The sequence below is a fragment of the Gastrolobium bilobum genome, unplaced genomic scaffold, assembly GCF_033153095.1.
Source record: "Gastrolobium bilobum isolate Gb01-03AN ecotype WA unplaced genomic scaffold, APGP_CSIRO_Gbil_v1 utg16495, whole genome shotgun sequence".
NCBI lineage: Eukaryota > Viridiplantae > Streptophyta > Magnoliopsida > Fabales > Fabaceae > Gastrolobium > Gastrolobium bilobum.
Window position 1 is genome coordinate 126,842 of NW_026897958.1, and position 18,883 is coordinate 145,724.

General features: G+C 34.9%; 4 protein-coding genes across 6 annotated transcripts; 1 reads left to right on the plus strand and 3 right to left on the minus strand.

The window, feature by feature from the left end:
• Positions 1–366: 366 nt before the first annotated feature.
• On the plus strand, positions 367–3,774 carry LOC133311735 (G-type lectin S-receptor-like serine/threonine-protein kinase At4g27290). The gene is made up of 7 exons (XM_061512829.1): positions 367–1,651; positions 2,046–2,177; positions 2,294–2,418; positions 2,500–2,710; positions 2,857–3,094; positions 3,215–3,365; positions 3,472–3,774. Exons 1-7 carry the CDS (start codon positions 367–369, stop codon positions 3,772–3,774), a joined length of 2,445 nt encoding a protein of 814 aa, XP_061368813.1.
• Positions 3,775–4,468: 694 nt separating this feature from the next.
• LOC133311712 (receptor-like serine/threonine-protein kinase SD1-8) lies at positions 4,469–9,830 on the minus strand. Of its 3 annotated transcripts, none has more exons than XM_061512803.1 (7): positions 8,507–9,830; positions 6,240–6,374; positions 5,951–6,141; positions 5,650–5,860; positions 5,328–5,565; positions 5,092–5,242; positions 4,469–5,002 (listed from the first exon to the last, which is right to left on the minus strand). In XM_061512803.1, the coding sequence occupies exons 1-7, from the start codon at positions 9,789–9,791 to the stop codon at positions 4,691–4,693; spliced, it is 2,523 nt and encodes an 840-aa protein (XP_061368787.1). In that variant the 5' UTR covers positions 9,792–9,830; the 3' UTR covers positions 4,469–4,690. The 3 variants fall into 3 exon arrangements, with proteins under 3 accessions (XP_061368787.1, XP_061368786.1, XP_061368788.1); XM_061512802.1 differs by having other exon boundaries at positions 6,240–6,392; XM_061512804.1 differs by lacking the exons at positions 6,240–6,374; positions 8,507–9,830 and having other exon boundaries at positions 5,650–5,855; positions 5,951–6,018.
• A 3,987-nt stretch (positions 9,831–13,817) lies between these two features.
• On the minus strand, positions 13,818–16,642 carry LOC133311715 (G-type lectin S-receptor-like serine/threonine-protein kinase B120). Its single transcript, XM_061512810.1, has 7 exons — positions 16,512–16,642; positions 16,029–16,139; positions 15,687–15,928; positions 15,397–15,604; positions 15,039–15,282; positions 14,800–14,947; positions 13,818–14,275 (listed from the first exon to the last, which is right to left on the minus strand). The coding sequence occupies exons 1-7, from the start codon at positions 16,597–16,599 to the stop codon at positions 13,973–13,975; spliced, it is 1,344 nt and encodes a 447-aa protein (XP_061368794.1). The 5' UTR covers positions 16,600–16,642; the 3' UTR covers positions 13,818–13,972.
• Positions 16,643–16,646: 4 nt separating this feature from the next.
• On the minus strand, positions 16,647–17,826 carry LOC133311736 (G-type lectin S-receptor-like serine/threonine-protein kinase B120). The gene is made up of 2 exons (XM_061512830.1): positions 16,756–17,826; positions 16,647–16,670 (listed from the first exon to the last, which is right to left on the minus strand). The coding sequence occupies exons 1-2, from the start codon at positions 17,824–17,826 to the stop codon at positions 16,647–16,649; spliced, it is 1,095 nt and encodes a 364-aa protein (XP_061368814.1).
• Positions 17,827–18,883: the final 1,057 nt, after the last annotated feature.

An 18,883-nucleotide genomic window follows, 5' to 3' on the forward strand; every position in this document is an offset into this window, starting at 1 on the left:
CAAGTTTCAACTTTCAACCATTAATTTATTCCTCAAGAAATTTCTGAGAACAACATCTTCTTTCTTAAAATTTATAAGGGATTTCACTTTCACCTGTCATATTTTATTATAACTGGCAAATCACCATTTGAGAGTTCTCAGCATTAAAAATCTCTATCCAAGGGAAAACTACTCGTGGAGTTTGAACCGCGTGGTCCTGCATAGTGGATCTTATATTAAGTGGACTTGCTTATAAATAAGACTAGAAACCTTTTGTTTATTAATAAGTTGAAACATTTCTCTTTATAATATGTTAGGATGTAAAATGCAAGAGCAGCTTTGTGGAATTGAAATTGGCTATCAAATTTGATGAAGAGGAGAGTAACTATGAATAAAGTTCTCATTGTTATATTTGTTTTTGCTTGTCTATTTGTCCTTCAAAAAATGTCATATGCAGCTGATACCTTGACTCCAACATCATCCATTATAGATGGACAACAACTCATTTCTGTTGGTCAAAATTTTTCTCTTGGATTCTTCAGTCCAGGAAGCTCCAAAAGCCGCTACATAGGGATATGGTACAATAATATTATGCCTCAAACAGTTGTTTGGGTTGCAAACAGAGAGAATCCACTAAATGACTCACGTGGAAACTTAACCATTGGTGCTGATGGGAATATTGTACTAGTTGATGGAGCAGATAACAGGATGTGGTCTACAAAGTCATCAAGATCAATTCAAGAGCCAATTGCAAAACTGTTAGATTCTGGAAACTTAGTCTTGATGGATGGAAAGAAGGGTGATTCTGATAGTTTTATATGGCAAAGCTTTGATTATCCAACAGACACAATGTTACCAGGCATGAAATTAGGTTGGGATAAGACCTCAGGGCTCAACAGATATTTGACTTCTTGGAAGAGTGCTAATGACCCCTCTCCTGGAAGCTTTATCTACAGCTTTGATCACAAAGATTTTCCTGAGTTGGTAATCCGCCAGGGAATGAACATCACATTCAGAAGTGGGATTTGGGATGGCATTCATTTTAATTCAGATGATTGGATATCATTTACTGGAATTACAGCTTTCAGGCCACAACTTTCAGTAACCAATGATGAGGTAGTTTATTGGGATGAACCTGGAGATAGATTAACAAGGTTTATGCTGAGGGATGATGGACTTCTTGAAAGATATATGTGGGACAACAAAATTCTTAAGTGGACTAATTTGTATGAGGCAAGAAAAGACTTTTGTGATAACTATGGAGCATGTGGGATGAATGGTGTTTGCAGTATTAAGGAAGTACCTGCTTACTGTGATTGCTTGAAAGGCTTCATACCTAAATCACAGCAAGAATGGGATTCATTTGATCGGTCTGGTGGTTGCATAAGGAGAACACCCTTAAACTGCACACAAGGTGACGAGTTTCAGAAATTGAGCTGGGTGAAATTGCCCATGTTGTTGCAATTCTGGACAAATAATAGCATGAGTCTTGAAGACTGTAACATGGAATGCTTGAAGAATTGCTCTTGCACCGCTTATGCGAATTCAGCCATGAATGAAGGGCCCCATGGCTGTTTGCTTTGGTTTGGGGACTTGATTGACATTAGGCTGCTTTTAAGTGAAGAGGGTGAACAACTGGATCTTTATGTAAGGTTAGCCGCTTCAGAAATAGGTATGCAAGGGTTCTGCTTTAATATGGCATGTAGTTTTTACCTTCACAATATGTCTTTGTCTTGGTATGAAATAGGAAGATAGAATTCGGAAATCTGTGTTCCCTTTCAGGTCTCTTCATGATCATTTTTTTCATCCACATGTCATGAACTTAAATCTTTTTTTTGTCATCCACATGTCATGAACTTAATCTTTTTTCATGATCATGTTTGTTGTGACACGTTTAACTCTAGGAAAACAGCAATAACATACAGTAAAGCAACAAATTATTTGTTCATTTGCATGTGAATACACTGTATCCTTGATTAGATTTTCTTTTATGTTTACATCTGCATGCTCTTGAAGAAAATATATATATATGCAAAAACTATAGTGTCTGCTTGATTTTTGTGAAGAGTCCACTGCTAATACTGGTAAAAGGACAAAGATGGCACTGATTATTTCAGCACCTTTGGCACTGCTTCTTTTGTGTACCATTTTCTACCTTTCTAAGAAGTATACAAAACGGAGGACTACAACCGATTTGGGTAAGATTTTTAAGCAATTCAACTTTTTCTGTGATAGATTACCAAATAAAAGAGGTTTAGCTGTGATAGGCTCAAGCCTCAAGCCATGTGAAAATCCTTATTTTTTCTAGTCTCAGGACGTAGAAATCAGAATGAAAATCAAGCGTCGCCTCTTTTTGATATAGATGCTATTCTAGCTGCTACAAACAATTTTTCTGTTGAGAACAAGATTGGGGAAGGTGGTTTTGGTCCAGTATACAAGGTAATTCCTTTTATTTTTTCCATTAAGGTCTGAACTTTTATTTATTTTCCTCACAATTTAACCTTTTCCATTAAAAATCAGGGTAAATTGGCTCATGGACAAGAAATAGCTGTGAAGAGGCTATCAAAAACCTCAAAACAAGGCATCTCAGAGTTTATGAATGAAGTTGGATTGGTAGCCAAACTTCAACACCGCAATCTTGTGAGTGTTTTGGGTGGGTGCACTCAAGGAGAAGAAAGAATGTTGGTTTATGAATACATGCCTAATAGTAGTTTGGACCACTTCATTTTTGGTAAGACCAATGCAAAACTAGGTAATTTGCCTTACTTGCAATTTGGAAAAGCTCTTGTGCAATATCATCGATTATCCTATTTTGCTCTTTAGCTTCATATAACCTGTAGTATAATGATTAAGTGAGCTCTCTCTGACCTTCCTCAGATCCTATACAAGGAAAATTTTTGAAGTGGAGGAAACGATATGAAATTATTATGGGGATTGCACGAGGACTACTTTATCTTCATCAAGATTCAAAACTAACCATCATTCATAGGGATCTAAAAACAAGTAACATTCTACTTGACCACGAATTGAACCCCAAGATTTCTGATTTTGGTGTTGCTCACATCTTTGAAGGAGATCAAGCTGCAGTAACAACAAATAAAATTGTTGGGACAATGTAAGTTACATGATGGATTACTTAGATACTTCCCCATTAATTAAGATAATATAGTTTCTTGACAGTATAAAAAAAGTTGAAAATAAAAATAAAATCATCATGTTTGCTGAAAATGTGCAGTGGTTATATGTCCCCTGAGTATGCAGTAAATGGGCTACTTTCCCTAAAGTCTGATGTATTTAGCTTTGGAGTTATAGTGTTAGAGATATTGAGTGGCATCAGAAATAGTAGCTACAACCATCAAGATCATCACCAAAATCTGTTGGGGCAGGTAATCAAAACCAACCATATGAAATCCAATATTAACTTTAAAAGCCACTGCCTGATTTTTCTTTGTAATTGTTTACCACTATTAACCTTTCTTAAAAACTACCTAGGCATGGACATTATGGAAAGAGGGACGAGCTGTGGAAATTATGGATGTTAATTTGGACCTAACAGCTATTCCATCTGAATTACTTAGGTGCCTGCAAGTAGGTCTCTTGTGTGTTCAAAAGTTCCCTGAAGACAGACCAACTATGTCATCTGTGGTTTTCATGTTAGGCAATGAAAGTATTGCACTTGCCCACCCAAAGAAACCCGGTTTCTTTGATGAAGAGTTAGAGTTTCGTGAGTACACCGAGGAGGACTGTTTTAGCAACAATGCTATGACTATTACGCTATTGGAAGCTCGAAATTAGTTGCTGACTTAAAGCTATCATTGCAATTTTTTTCTCTCTGCTTCATTGAGCCGAAAAGCTTTTAGGCAGTTTGATAAACTGAGGAAAGAGCACTATAGGTGCATTACGTGAAGGCCCTACATAACTTTATCTTCTTAGTTATTTTTCTTTTTAATAGATATTTTCTTAGTTATTTTAGTTAATAGAAAACATCACCACACTCTGAGCCTTCTGGCTGTAACATTTCATTATATTCTTATGAAAGAACTTGATATTTGTCCAATCCACTGTGAAACAGATATTAGTTTCTCTTTACTTCATGATGATGTGGGGAAGCCCCCAAGAAAATTACCACTCTATTCATTGATTATAGGAAAACTCTTCCTATCTTCACATAGCTAACTCCCCCCTAATATTAAAATAAGAATAGTTCTAAATTCTCCTGCCTATTTTCCTAATAATCCTCCTAATGACTAAAAAGGTTTTATATTTTCCAACGATATATTATTATATTATTCAAGATTTTGAGACCTCGTGTAGCAGTTAACAGTCATACTCATTAAATAAAGTACCACGCTATATTTGATGAAAGTATAGAAAAGTTTTAGCCACATCAAAATTAAACTCAATATAAATTTCAAATAGATTATAAACCTGACCCTGTTAGTTTTAGATAATGTAGAGACTCTGCAACTGCTAGACATAGAGATGGCCATGTGAGTGTATAATGAAACCAGATGTCAACAGCAGAAAGTAACTTAAAGCCTAAACTAAGTAGTATTTTTTCAATTAAAGTATCTCTTACATATGACACCAAAACAAGATCAAAGTAGATCTCAAAGATCCCGCAACTATCAGAGGAAGGAAGATATACAGAATATATTTGATTTTTTTGGGAATATACAAAAATTTGTTAGATAATGCCATGCTTCGTTCACTACCTAGCATCTAGCAATGTGACAGTGACTTGGTTCACACTCCACGGTTCATCTTGCTTACTTGAAGAAGAATCGGTCTCCCCAGGATTCCTCCCAACGGAAAATCCAGGGTTTCTTGGTTGTGGCATTAGTGAAGTCTCACTACTCAGCATCAAGATCACTGAAGACATTGTTGGCCTATCTTCTGCACGTTCTTGGACACATAAGAGTCCAACGTGTATGCATCTAAGAACTTCAGATGGTGAATATGATTCACCAATTGATGGATCAATGAGTTCCAATGCACTGCCTTCTTTCCACTGCTTCCATACCTGCAAGAAAGCAGTATCAATTGTTTTTTTAGCAAAAGATGATATTATCAACTAAGTAGTACTCTAATCAAAGAACCTCTCTCACGTACATTCGCTAGAAGATTCAATTCATTGTTTGAGTAATAGAATCCTCTATTCTTCTTTCCACTTATGATCTCCAGCACTAGAACTCCAAAGCTAAAAACATCAGATTTCACTGAGAAGTTCCCATCCATAGCATATTCAGGAGCCATATAGCCACTGCAAATTTGAGAAATATACAAATTAAAAGGTTGCCATATTTGGTCATTCAGAGAGTAAGATAGAGCGATATTGTGGTACTCACTATGTTCCAACAACTCTCAATGTATTTGCTTCTGTCTGATCTGTGCCAAAAATTCTAGCCATCCCAAAGTCTGATATCTTTGGGTTCATTTCACTGTCAAGTAGAATGTTGCTTGCCTTGAGATCCCTATGGATAATCCTGAATCTGGAATCATGATGAAGATAAAGAAGCCCTCTAGCTATTCCGCATATTATGCTGAAGCGTCTTCTCCAGTTCAGTAAGGGTCTTTTGGCTTTGTCTGGAACATGGTTATCATAAATATTATGTACTCAAAAAAAAAAACGTAAGACCAGAAAAAGCAAAACATGTCAGACCAACTCACCAAACAAAATGGAATCAAGGCCTCTATTTTCCATGTATTCATACACCAGCAGCTTCTCATCCATATCAATGCAGCAACCAAATAGCCGAACAAGATTTCGATGTTGAAGCTTGACAATTAACTTGACCTCATTCTTAAATTCTTCATTTCCTTGCCCTGAGGTTTTTGATAACCTCTTGACAGCAATTTCTTGGCCTTCCATCAGCCTGCCCTGGTATAGCCACAATCACTCCTGTTAAGATAGGCGTGCTATGGGTGCTTTGTGATTTTGAGTTATAATGACAGCTATAAAGCAACCTACCCTGTAAACAATACCGAAGCCACCTTGTCCAAGTTTATTTGCTTCAGAGAAGTTATTTGTAGCCATTGTTATGGTATTAAAATCAAATATTGGTAACTCTAGGTCATCCATGTTCCTTTCTCCTGAGTTTTCTCTTTTACTTGAAAACACCACCTCATTCATTAGCAAGTCCTGACTTCTTTGCAAAGAACCTGGTTTAGTGACAAGAACAAAGACATTTTTTATCATGTAGCACAACAACATTATACAACATACGCATTCACATGGAGGAACACTACTTGTACATTACCTCTGCGGTCCGTGTTCCCATTCAATAGCAATTTCCTCTTCTTCCATGATAAGAAACCCAATCCCAAAATTATAACAGCGGCTGAAAGTGTAATTCCTACAACCTTACCTGTATCATTTGTCTTGTGAGAGCCACCTGCAGATGCTAAGTCATCTGAGAAAAACATGTTTTTTTAGTGGAGATATCCACTTTATGGGATTAAGACTAGAAACTACAAAGTAAATGATGACTCAACATAATATTGTAAAATAGTCCAGATATAAAATTATGTCACGCTTCTACTTAACCAACTAGGAAGAAACCTACAAGCTCATAGCAAAAATGTGCAACCACTATTTACTGTGTACAAGAGAATGTTCATTGTGCATTGCATGGCAATTATGTAGAAAAGATGATGTGCCAAATCAGCAATAGAATTTCACTTCAAGGACCAAGAGAAGGAAATCAATCAAATTAGCTCAGTTTTCCATTATACTCCTTTTCTGTGCATGTAAAATCAAATACAGAAAAGTGTTTGTTATTTTAAATGACATAAAGGTACGTCATTTTAAGAGAAAGACAGACACAAGAAAATATTTTTTTATTTAAAATTTAAATTAAAAAAAAATCACTCATTTTCTCTCCCATAATTTTTATTCCTTATGTCTATCTTTCTCTTAAAATGACATAACTTATGTCATTTAAAATCACAAACATCAAACTCTTATATTATATTTCAATTATGGGTTTGCTTATGAAAGAAAATTTCAATCACATTAAATACAAAGGAAAATTAGAGAATTTTGTTTGTTTAGAATTTGATACACTTTCCCGTGTGACATAGACCTGCAACATTGGGAGGGCGCCTACCCCCACCGACGTGTATAAAAATCAGCTTTTTTGGGTCCCATCATAGAGGTAGTGCCTTGTTCGCTCGATATCCATTCACCTAATCCTAACCTTTCTTTTCTTTTCTTCTAAACATACCAAAATCCTACCTACCCTTTGGCAACTTACTATGGTCCAGGACATAAGGGAAGGTGATTTATTCCACTTTTATTGAGGACTGACTTTTTTCCTACACCAACTCAAATTCTATTTTGTTTGCCAAATTCAAATTCAAATTCAAATATGAACACATACATACACAGATTTAACTACCTCTGATGTAAATTCAACCATTCTGTCTATAACATTATCTAGATATAAATAATTTTAATGAAGTCACCTAAACTAAAATGTACCAATGCATGCAACTGTATGTAATAATTATGACCCTATACTTGTATCAACAGCATTAGCCTCTGTTTATCTCAGATTAAACTTTCTAGTTTCTACACAATAATATAAATTCATGAATGCAAAAATTCGTTTTCGTTTGAAAGGATATTTTTGGGTTCACAAAATTAAGCGAATGTGAATATGACTATTTATTACGATTGTGAAAAGCATATAACAGTAAGTCTGGCCCAAGGAAAAAATAAAAAACCTAGCGAGTCAAAAAGGTTGGCCCACGTCACAACGTCTAGCAGCCGATCGTTAAAATTCGGAGGGCCCATGCCACAAAGTGAGTGGGCCCAGCAAACTTTTTAAAAAGGTTCTTTAACTAGGCATTTATTAATCTATTAGTATTAGCTCAAGCAACCAAACGAAACAATCTTTACTCACATTTGCTGAAAAGTCACAAACACAGCGTCACCCCATAGCTAAGACAATTGACTAATTATTTTATCAAATCAAAATTTAAAAATAAAATATCCGTTGTTCCTTGATTAATCATGTAATTATTTTTTTTAATGAATCAAAACAAAGGTATCTTAGTTAATAAAAAAAACAATGATATTTTGGCACTTAAAATTTAATTTCAAATTATTAGCATGTTACTTATATTTTATTTTTGGAAAATTTATACGTAATTATTTATGCAGTTACACTTTGATTTCGAAAAGTATAAAAAAATTAATCACATCAGTATTTATGGATATTTACTCTTTTAAAGACAATAATTCTTACACATTGATTTCAGCTCACATTTGTGAAATTTATTGATGTGAATTCCACAAAATTCTGTATTTTTTTTTTCCTTCAAAAAATCATTGAGAGTTTCATTAGGAGAAGAAAAAAAAACTATCAATCTTAATCACATTCAATCAGCTAAATGCATGCATATACCCTCTTAGCCAAACTTCTGGTAAGCATACAAGTATGAAATAGAAAATGAAAGCCAGAATACAAGTAGAAATAGAACCAATTGTTTAAAGAAATAATGCATAGAAGAAACAACGTACCTACATCAGAAGCTGCTAATCTGAGATAAAGATCTTGCCCACCATCAGAATACTGCCTCATGTCTATGAGTTCACCGATCCACATCACACAACCAGTTCCTCCATTTGTAATCTCAATGTTGGCATAAGCAGTGCAAGAACAATTCCTGTGGCACAAATCTTCACATTCCACAAGGGTCATGCTCCTATTCACAAAGGCAGTAGTTGTCTCAGGCAACTTCACGTTCTGCATATGCAAAAACTTGTCACTCACACATTCCAAATTTGTGTTCCTCACACACCCATCAGACCCATCTCTTAAATTCCAAGCCTGCTGATTTTTAGGCTTGAACCCTCTCACACACTCACAAACCGGTGAAGCATTAGAGTCACATATACCATAAGGACCACACTCTCTATAAACATCACACTGATCCTTAGGTGCATACCAAAACTTGTTCCAAGTCTGGCTACTTTGTATCCATGCAAGGCGCTGCAGTTGACCATCTGAGGTCACAATTAGCCTTGAAAAAATGGATTGGTTCCCAATGGAAAATGAGTAGTATACCCCATGTTCATCTTCAGAAAACGTGAATACAATAGAATCTGTATCGGGTTCCATCTCTGGTACCCCGCTGAATCTCTCACCATTCCAAGGACCACTCCTGTATGTTATGTTCTGATTGTTCCTCAGGAAAATTTCTGGTAGTCCATGATAATCTATCTTGAAAGAATAACCTCCTGTTGAAGGGTCTTGTCCTGTGTTCTTCCAAGATGTTATGTGCTTCTCCATGCCTGTGTCCAAGTTCCACCCCATCTTCATGCCAGGTACCAGTGTATCTGTTGGGTAATCGAAGCTTTGCCATAGATACTTGGTGGGGTCACTCAAGTTTGCTTCTTTCACAACTAAATTCCCAGAATCCAAAAGCTGAACAATTGGGTTATTAGCTGTGGTTTGATTCGAGGACCATACAGGGTTACCTGATGGATTGTCAATAACTATGTTTCCTTTGTCTCCAATCATGAGAAATCCTGTGGAGTCCTCAAGTGGGTTGTCTCTGTTTGCCACCCAAACCAGTGTTCTATCATCAATGTTCTTGTACCATATGCCCACATACCAGTTGGAATCGCTCCCAGGAAAGAAGCCCAGAACGAAGGTTTCGTTTTGGGATATAAGGGTTTGGTTGGTTCTGAGAATTTGTGTTGTAGTTAAGGTATCTGCAGAGATTGAAATTGTGGTGAAAAAAGTGAGCGAAGTTAAGAACCAAAAGAGGGAGAAACGGAGGAGGTTGGTGAAACCTCCCATGCTTGTTTGCAGAGCAAACGTGAGAGAGTTGTTTGTGATTGTAAGAGTGGATGAAGTGTTTGGTTTCTTCTTGTGCAAGACAATTTAATTTCATAGTTTTATATTATTCCCTTGGTCTCTGTTATTTATCCGTTGAATAAGGCTTTTCCCAAATTTGAACACAGAAATTATCTTACGGCAATGGCCTTTATTTTCCGAGACTTTTGCTGGGTCAATTGTAGGAATATGGTTGCATCCATAAAATAAATAAGATTAAAGTAACTTTAGGTAATGAACAAATATCACGAAACCAATTTATTTTTTTAGAAGAAAAAAAAATTGATTTGTAATTTCTCTGAAAATTTATATTAATCCTTTTGAGAGATTAAAATAGATCTTCTTTAAATTTTAAAGGGACTATAATTTTGATTAACTGGATCTATTTTAAATTTTAAAGGGACCACAAATAAACTTTTTTTTCTTAAGGAATTAAAACAAGCCATATAACTTTTGTTGACAACTCAAAAAGTATTTTACTCATATCTCTTGTATAGAAGTTTTTTTCTCATGTATTATGACCAATCTGTATTTATGGATATATTTGACAAATTAATTTATTGCTCTATCATCTCAACAAAAATCAACTATAGGTGAAATAACCAGATCATTAAAAAAAAAAAGTAAAAACAGAAACATGTTCGTGGTTCTGCATATACTTTTTAGAAAGGTAAGAGAGAATTAGTGAGACAAGCATGTATATAATATTTGATTGTTTCCTTTTTTTTACCATCAATTGATTGTTTATTTTTAGGATGCTATCTACACATATTTTGCAAGTGACAGTTTTTCTTTATTAGACTTTAATATAATGTTCTTTGGGGTCCAAAAGGATGACTGTATCCACTTAATATAAAAAACAGTAGAATTAAGACAGCTAGTTAATTATGCTTTTATTTTGATTTTGGCAATATTTTTATCTTAAAATTGACTCTCAGAAGAGTGGCGGCCAAATTAGGTGAGGAATCTGGATGCCAAGTGTGGCACCTCTGTGGCACAAGTGAATACAAACAGGCGATTGAAACAAGCTGGCAATATTATACACCATTTATTTGAAAATCTTACGACAATTGATTTTGTTTCTCAAATTTTTTTTTTCTTACAGGTAAGTTATTTGGTAAGCTAATTTTTTTTTGAAAATGTTGAGTTAATTTTACTGATGTTGTATGTTAATTTTTTCACCACATGGAAAAAAGATAATTCCACCTCTTCAATGATAATTTTCCGGTCCATTTTACATAGAAAATTATGGAAAAAAAAATTTCTCAGCCATATTTTTACTTCATCTCCTATCAAACATAGACAAATAATTTTCTCATCCCATTTTTCTAAGAATTTTTTTTTACCTCTTATCAAACATCCCCTAAAGTACTTTTTGGGCCCTCAATAAAAATCACGAGGCCTATTTTAATTTCATGGAAAAAAATTGACTTGTGATTCTTTTAAAATTTAAAATAGATCCAATTAGTCGAAATCATGGTTCTTCTGAAATTCAAAGAAGACATACATTAATCCCTCAAAAGAATTAATATAGGTCTATTTTGAATTTCAGAAGGATCACGAGTCAATTTTTTTTCCAAAAATTAAATTAGATCCCATAATATTTGTTAATAACCGACAAAATACTTTACTCTCAGAAAAATAAGGCAAGTTTTCCACATTTTTCTCTGAAAGTTTGCATACTCCTTCTTCCGAGCCATCATGATTCATGCATGTAATGGTTATCAAATAGCCATAACTCGTGCCAATAATAACACACAAACGTGGGAGAAAAGGTAAGGACCCTATTATAGTCTAGCAACCCATAGTAAGCTTTATTGACCTGTGGAAAGTATGCTTTCGTAACTGCGAAATTTTGCTCACAAGAATTGACCCCTTTGTCAACTTTTGACCTGCCCTTAGAATCAGCTATTCAATATAAATTTATGTAATACCTTTGCTTAATCTAATTATGAGAATATAACAAAATATAATATAATGCTTAATATCAATTTAATCTTTAAATCCTATTCAGCTTGTCTTGTACTGCACCATGTTCTGTGGAAACAGTTAAAAGCTCCAATCCTTAATTAGTGCAGCTCGTGCTCATTGCAAAGAATGCAACTGTTGATATAATTTAACTTATTTTTATGCAATTTCCTACAGTTGAACTCTTTTCCTTTTGGTAAAGTAAAAGTTAAGATATTACTAAAAAAAAAATAAAAAAAATGTAAAAGTTAAGAGGAGAAAAAATTGTCCTATTGTGTATGTTACAAATTTAGCGAAATATGACCAATCAATGAATGATTATTAACAAAAATTTAACCTAAAACCTTTCGGTCAATAAAACTCTTTTTGCATACAGAGGGGAGACATAAAGACACACAGAGAATGAAAAATGGATACAAATAAATGATTATTACACACTACTTTATGAAGTACGTTGATTATTATTGTTGGCTCTTTCACTGAGATTCAATAAACATATTTAGTCGGTGGTTACGGCCCGGCAAGCTATACTTAATGTTAATCTGACTGCAGTCAGTCATCAAAGTTATGATTAACTGATGACCAATTGTTATGTTTACGTAATTCAAATTCATTAAATAATATTGTTTTGAAGACAATATATTCTGTATTTTGAAACAACCTTGGTTTTGGTACTTTGTGGCTGGCTTCTAGATCCTCGTGACGAAAAGGATGTTGAAACTTGACCAATTCGGATAGGAAACTTAATATGTAGAATCGATTCACGGAATTTGCAAGAGAGCTATATTCAACTCAGACATATGTTGAATCAAAAGAAGCTTCTTGAAAGAAAATGACTGGCACTGCAATAAATACAATTGATTGAAGAAGCAAAAACATAAATTAATTCATGAACTTCGAATGCCTAAACTTGGTTGGCCTACCCTAAGAAAGCATTGGATATATCGTGGATAATGATCGAAGAGTGATGAAATATAATTCTCCAATCTTTTTTTCAAGCGTTTTAATTTCGATAGAAATAGAATAATAATTTCTTAATGGAGGAATTTTTTTTTTAATACTGGTATTCAATTGACAACGTTAATAAATGTTGAATAATTACCGCGTGAATTTTAATATTAAAAATAAGGGCAGGTTATATTTACAAATTTTTTTACTTACAAACTACACTATATTCTCCCGGGAGAATACAAACTTTTACAAACTACACTATATTCTCCTGGGAGAATGTAAAGAACATTGGGATACACCACCCCAAAAGCTAGCTCAAAGGGTGAGAGTGCCCAAGGCCTTATAAACTCCACATTAGTTACACATACAACCAATGTGAGACTATATATCTCAACAGAAAATATAGTGTAATTTGTCAAAAAGTTCAAAAAAATTTGTAAACGGATCGTGTCCCTTAAAAATATGGGGAATGATTCATTTATGAATTTTTTGTATAAATTTTTGTAAATTATACTATGTATTTCTGGAAGTACATAACGTAACCTAGTGTACTTCTAGGAGTACATAGTATAGTTTGTAAACAAAAAATTTGTAAATGTAATCCTCCTCTAAAAATAATAATAAATGTATTTTATTCCAAATTTATTTCTAAGTAGGTCCAATTCTAAATTTTTCTTTCAACTTTACATTTACCTACCGAAACATACCCTTAAAATATAGAAAATGCTAGTTTGTTGACATTGATGCACCAGAGCCTCCTGATTTCTTCTGTGCATGTGGAACACGCAACGACTCATGCATGTGATTTAGATCATTTGGCCCCTCCCCAATAGTTTTTGAAGACATGATTATTCACACCAGCACACATGATATCACTTGAAGTCCAAAAGTCTCAAATCCCAATTGAAGTTTTATTTTTTATGATGTGAAACTAGTTTTTTCTGTGTTGAATAATTGCATACCCCCTACAAAGTGAACCTAGTCATTTTTCTTTTAATTGGCCAAGGAATAAAGCACTTTTCTGAAGACAAAAAATAGATACATACAATGTAATTCAATTTTTAAGGGTATAGCTCCAATTCAACAGAGCCAAAAAGGGAAAAGTATAACTATAAGCCCTGTCTATGTTTAAAGGGAGAAAGGGAAATGCAAAAAATGTTTACAAAAAAAGGAAAAGAGAAATGCAAACAAAACTGATGCAAAAAGGGCAGAATAATGCAATAATTCTATCTCCCTACTACCATTGTGACTGTCAAATCATTTGAAACATCAAGGCCATCCACACAAAATTCTCTGTTCTCAGATCTCCTCATAGAAGTAATCAAAGGTTGTATAGGCAAGGGAAGAGTTGATGCTTCACTTTCCAGCATCAACACCACAGTGGACATGTTTGGTCTATGAGCTGCTGAATCTTGAACACATAACATACCGATATGTATGCATCTCAAAGCTTTGTTTTTAGGGCTAGAATCACGAATACAAGGATCAACAAGCTCCATTGCCCTGTGCTCATTCCAAAGATGCCAGGCCTACATCAATTCCATCATAAAACATTACCTTTCAGCACTTGAATAAACTTGGTAACAAAAATGAGAGTAAAGACTCTTTTTGATCCCTAACAAAAAACACGATCCCCACTTTAGTCCTTTACAAAAATAAATTAGTTAGTTAGTCCCTAACAAATTCAAGGTAGACCTATTTTAGTCCTTTTGAGGGACTAATATGGGTCTTTTTTGAATTTGTGAGGGACCACGATTTCAACTAAATGGGTCCACTTTGAATTTGTTAGGGACTAACTGACTAATTTATTTTTGTAAGGGATTAAAGTGGGGACCGTGTTTCTTGTCAGGGACTAAAAATGATATTTATTCTAAAAATGATGCAACTCTCACATCGAAATTTCAGCAAAACTAAGAATTGGCATATTTCTAAGTTATACAGCAAGTCCTTAACAATTACAAACATGATCATGTGTTGGTAAATCCTTTATACAAAAAACAAATACGCAAAGTTGCATTAATAAAAAAATTAAAGAGCGGTTCGAGATACTCACATGTCCTATGAGACTTGAGTCATCTGAGTGACGAAAGCTAGTGTTCCTGCGGCCACTCACTATCTCTAGTAATAATACACCAAAACTATATACATCAGATTTAACTGAAAACAGACCTTCCATTGCATATTCCGGGGACATATAACCACTGCAGCAGATTTATATTGAGATTAGCCTAGTCCAAATAAGAATTAACAAGTAGATGAGTCAGCATACAAGCAAAATCAAGGCATACTTACTATGTACCAACCACTCTGGTTGTATTGGCTTCATTTTGGTTTCCACCAAATATCCTGGCCAAGCCAAAGTCCGATATTTTCGGGTTCATGTTTTCATCCAACAAAATGTTGCTCGCTTTTAGATCTCTATGTATTATTCTGAGTCTTGAATCTCGGTGCAAATAAAGTAGTCCTCTTGCAATGCCTTCAATGATTTCAAACCGTCTTGTCCAGTCTAGTTTTGTTTGTGTTTGCTTGACTGGATCTGCCAAAGTTTACCAGAAAGTGCAAAATTGTAAAGAAAATGTGATGGTAAAATCTTTTCGTACTGATTAAAAATGCAGAAAGAAATGGACAGGGTTAATGTAAAGAAACACACCAAATAAAAAGCAATCCAAGCTTTTGTTTGGCATGTATTCATATACCAGCAGCCTTTCTTCCCCTTCAATAGAACAACCCATAAGTCTAACCAAATTTCTGTGTTGTAATTTCGCTATCAGCATTATTTCATTCTTGAACTCCTCTAAACCTTGGCCAGACCGTCTTGAAAGCCTCTTGACAGCTATTTCTTCCCCGCCTAGCTTTCCCTAGTAAACGAAACAAATAATTTTATTAGATTTTAGCCAGCCTCTTATTCCTAAAAGTTCGGCTAAATAGAATCATTTCTACCTTGTAAACGGGGCCGAAGCCCCCTTCCCCAAGCTTATTTTCTTCTGAGAAATTGTTTGTCGCTATTGAAATGCAACTAAAATTGAAAAATGGAAGTTCTGGTCCACTTAGTTGATTCCCTTCCAAACTAAAGTCGGCTGATCCTGAAAATTCTGCTGACAAGTCTCTACTCTTCCTTACATCAAAGACCGGTATTACATCACTATTCTTGCAGCATGAAGCCGAGGAAACTGTAGGCAAAACTGGAAAGAAAATGAGAAACATACAGAAGTTAATATAAAAAACTGCATTATATACCTATCCATCATCCGAGAGAAAAAATTAGGGAAATTAATGTTTTACCTTTGAGTTTTCCCTTGAACCTCCATACCAGCCATACAATGATTCCTAGGAAGATTAACCCCACCACAACAGCTGATATTATCACAACCTTGTTCTTTTTTCCGCCATCACCTGTATTTGAAGACATGGAAGTCATATATGTGATTAGAACCTGACCATCATTAGAAGTTTGTGAGAACTTCTGACAGATTTATATATTTTGTCCTTCTCATCATCTTCATAGACAAGAAAAGTCAACGTATGTTAATGGTTGAGAAATTGGGATGGCTCCCTAAGATGAAAAGATGACGTAGGGAGGAATAAGAAAAAAAGTGAACCAAAGAAGAAGAGAAAGCATCAGCTGATTACCTATGACAATAGTCTGGTACCAGTTGAAGCAGTTTCTCAAGAACCATGCATGAAAAACAGTACTGGTAAATGTAAATCAAAATTGAAATATTTTTTATCAATGGAAACATAATAAAGGGGACACTTTCACCTTACCTAAATCAGAATCAGAGAGGCGGATGTGCAATGTATTTCCTCCATTTCCAAAGTGCTGAACATCAACCAACTCCCCATACCAAACCATGCACCCAATTCCAAGAACTTCTGCATACGCAGTACAAGAAGTATTCTTCAAACAATTGCTCTCACAATCCTCTGTGCCAATAAGATTAACCACACGTGCAAAGTCCGGCAACTTCATACACTTACGCTCCAAGAAACCATCTTCTCCAACATTAACCTGAGCTCCAGAACTAGTATTTCTCTCAGCCTTCAGTGGGGTCATCCTGTCACATCCACTTGACCAGTTTCCCTTAGCCGACTGATCCCTATGCTTTGGTTGAAACCCTTGTATGCAACTACAGATGGGTGAACCTGAAGTGGATAAATCACATGCTGCAAAGCTGCCACACTTGTTATAAACCTCACATTCATTATGAGGCCCTTGCTGTGTCTCAACCCAATGTTTCTCACCTTCATTCCACTTGAACTCCTTTTCATACCCATCCCATCCTACCTGAAACCTAACCTTGTCAGAGCTGTTTAATGGGTTATATATGAAGTATCTATGTCCTTTATCATCCCTATTGAGGGTAAAACCATAGAAATAGTTTCCTGTCATGTATACACCAGTAAACATCCTACCATCCCAGTAACCACTTCTCCATCTCCTTTTCTCTCCGCCCCAAACAACTATCTGGGGTAATCCCTCAGGATCAACCCCCATGGTGTAATTTCCCAGTGAAGGATCAGTTGCTGATTTCCATGAAGTGAAGATATATTTCTTCCCAATTGCACCATTCACAGGCACCTTCATACCAGGTAAATATGTATCAGTTGGGTTCTCAAAGCTTTGCCATACCTCTTTCTCAACGCCACTGCTTGAAAGAACAAGATTGCCATCATCATGAAGCACAGCTTCGGAGTCATTTCTGGTATTGAAAGCATTACTGGACCAAACTTGGTTCTTCCCTCCATCAAGTATAACCAAATTCCCATCCCTTGCAATAGTGATAGCACCTCCTTTGTCTTTGATGGGTTTGTCTCTGTTCGCAACCCATATAACTGCTGGTCCCGGAATGTTGTAGTACCATATCCCAACGTAACGAGAAGAGGAATTGTCCATAGTGAAGAAACCCATCTCGAAATTGAGGCCATCTGATACCAGAGTTTCACCATCTCTGATCAAGTCACCCCGTGTGATCCTGTTCCTGGAAGTTGCTGAACTTGAAAACACAGTATAGAAACAGAGGAAAGAGAACAGAAACACAAAAACTAAGCGTTGGTATGTGGTTATCATGATGAAGGCCATATTAAAATCCCCTAAAGATGGAAATGGAAGCGATAATCATAAAAGAAGAAGAAAAAGAACGAAGAAGAATCAATGTTCAGCGCGCTTTCGGGTGAGATAGTGGGTGTGAGGATGACGTAATGGTGGCCAACCCGAATATTTGTTTGACCTTTTGATGGCAGTGATGGTTGCGACGCCTCGTTTGATTCTAAGAAGACACGTTTCTGTAGCGGTTGTTGAAGACACGGTTCCGAGATTGGAGAATGAGTTGAAAATTGAAACCCAAGTCATAGTCATATGTATTATTAATGGGAAATTTTTTTGGGAAAAGTGTTAATGATACAATTAGGTCATTTTTAATGAAATCATATATATTTTTACATTCTCTTTCTTTTATTTTCTTTTTTTCCTAATTTATAAAAAAGAAAAAATGACAAAACATACTCAAATAACATAATTTCATTAAAAATAACACAAAGTTATGTCATTTAAAAAGATAAATATTTTTTCAAAAAAAGTCATATTAAATTTTTAATCTTATATCATAGTCATATTAAATTTCTAATCTCATGTCATAAATATAATAAGTGTGGGATACTCCTATTTAAAAAAAGGGCTTGGTGTTTGTCATTTTAAATGACATAAGTTATGTCATTTTATGAGAGAGATAGACACAGAAAATAGAAATCATGGGAGAGAGAAAGTGGGTGGTTTTTTTAATTTAAAATTTAAATAAAAAAATTTATTCTGTGTCTATCTCTCTCTTAAAATGACATAATTTTATGTCATTTAAAATGAAAAATATTTTTCTCTTAAAAAAAATGGCATACCTTTTTATGGTATCTATTGAAAGGGTTTATTTTTTCCTAAAACATGAGGAAAAAAAATCGCATTAGTAATAGGGTTTATTGTTTCTACACATATATAATAAAATTGTATGAGACTCGTATTTTCTCTTTTTTTTTATTCTCTTTATTCTTCTCATAAAAATGTACCTCACATATTTTTATGAATGTGTAGAAAATTGTTCCGGGTTGGTCATATGGGCTTAAGCAAGCCCTAATAAAGCCCAAATCAG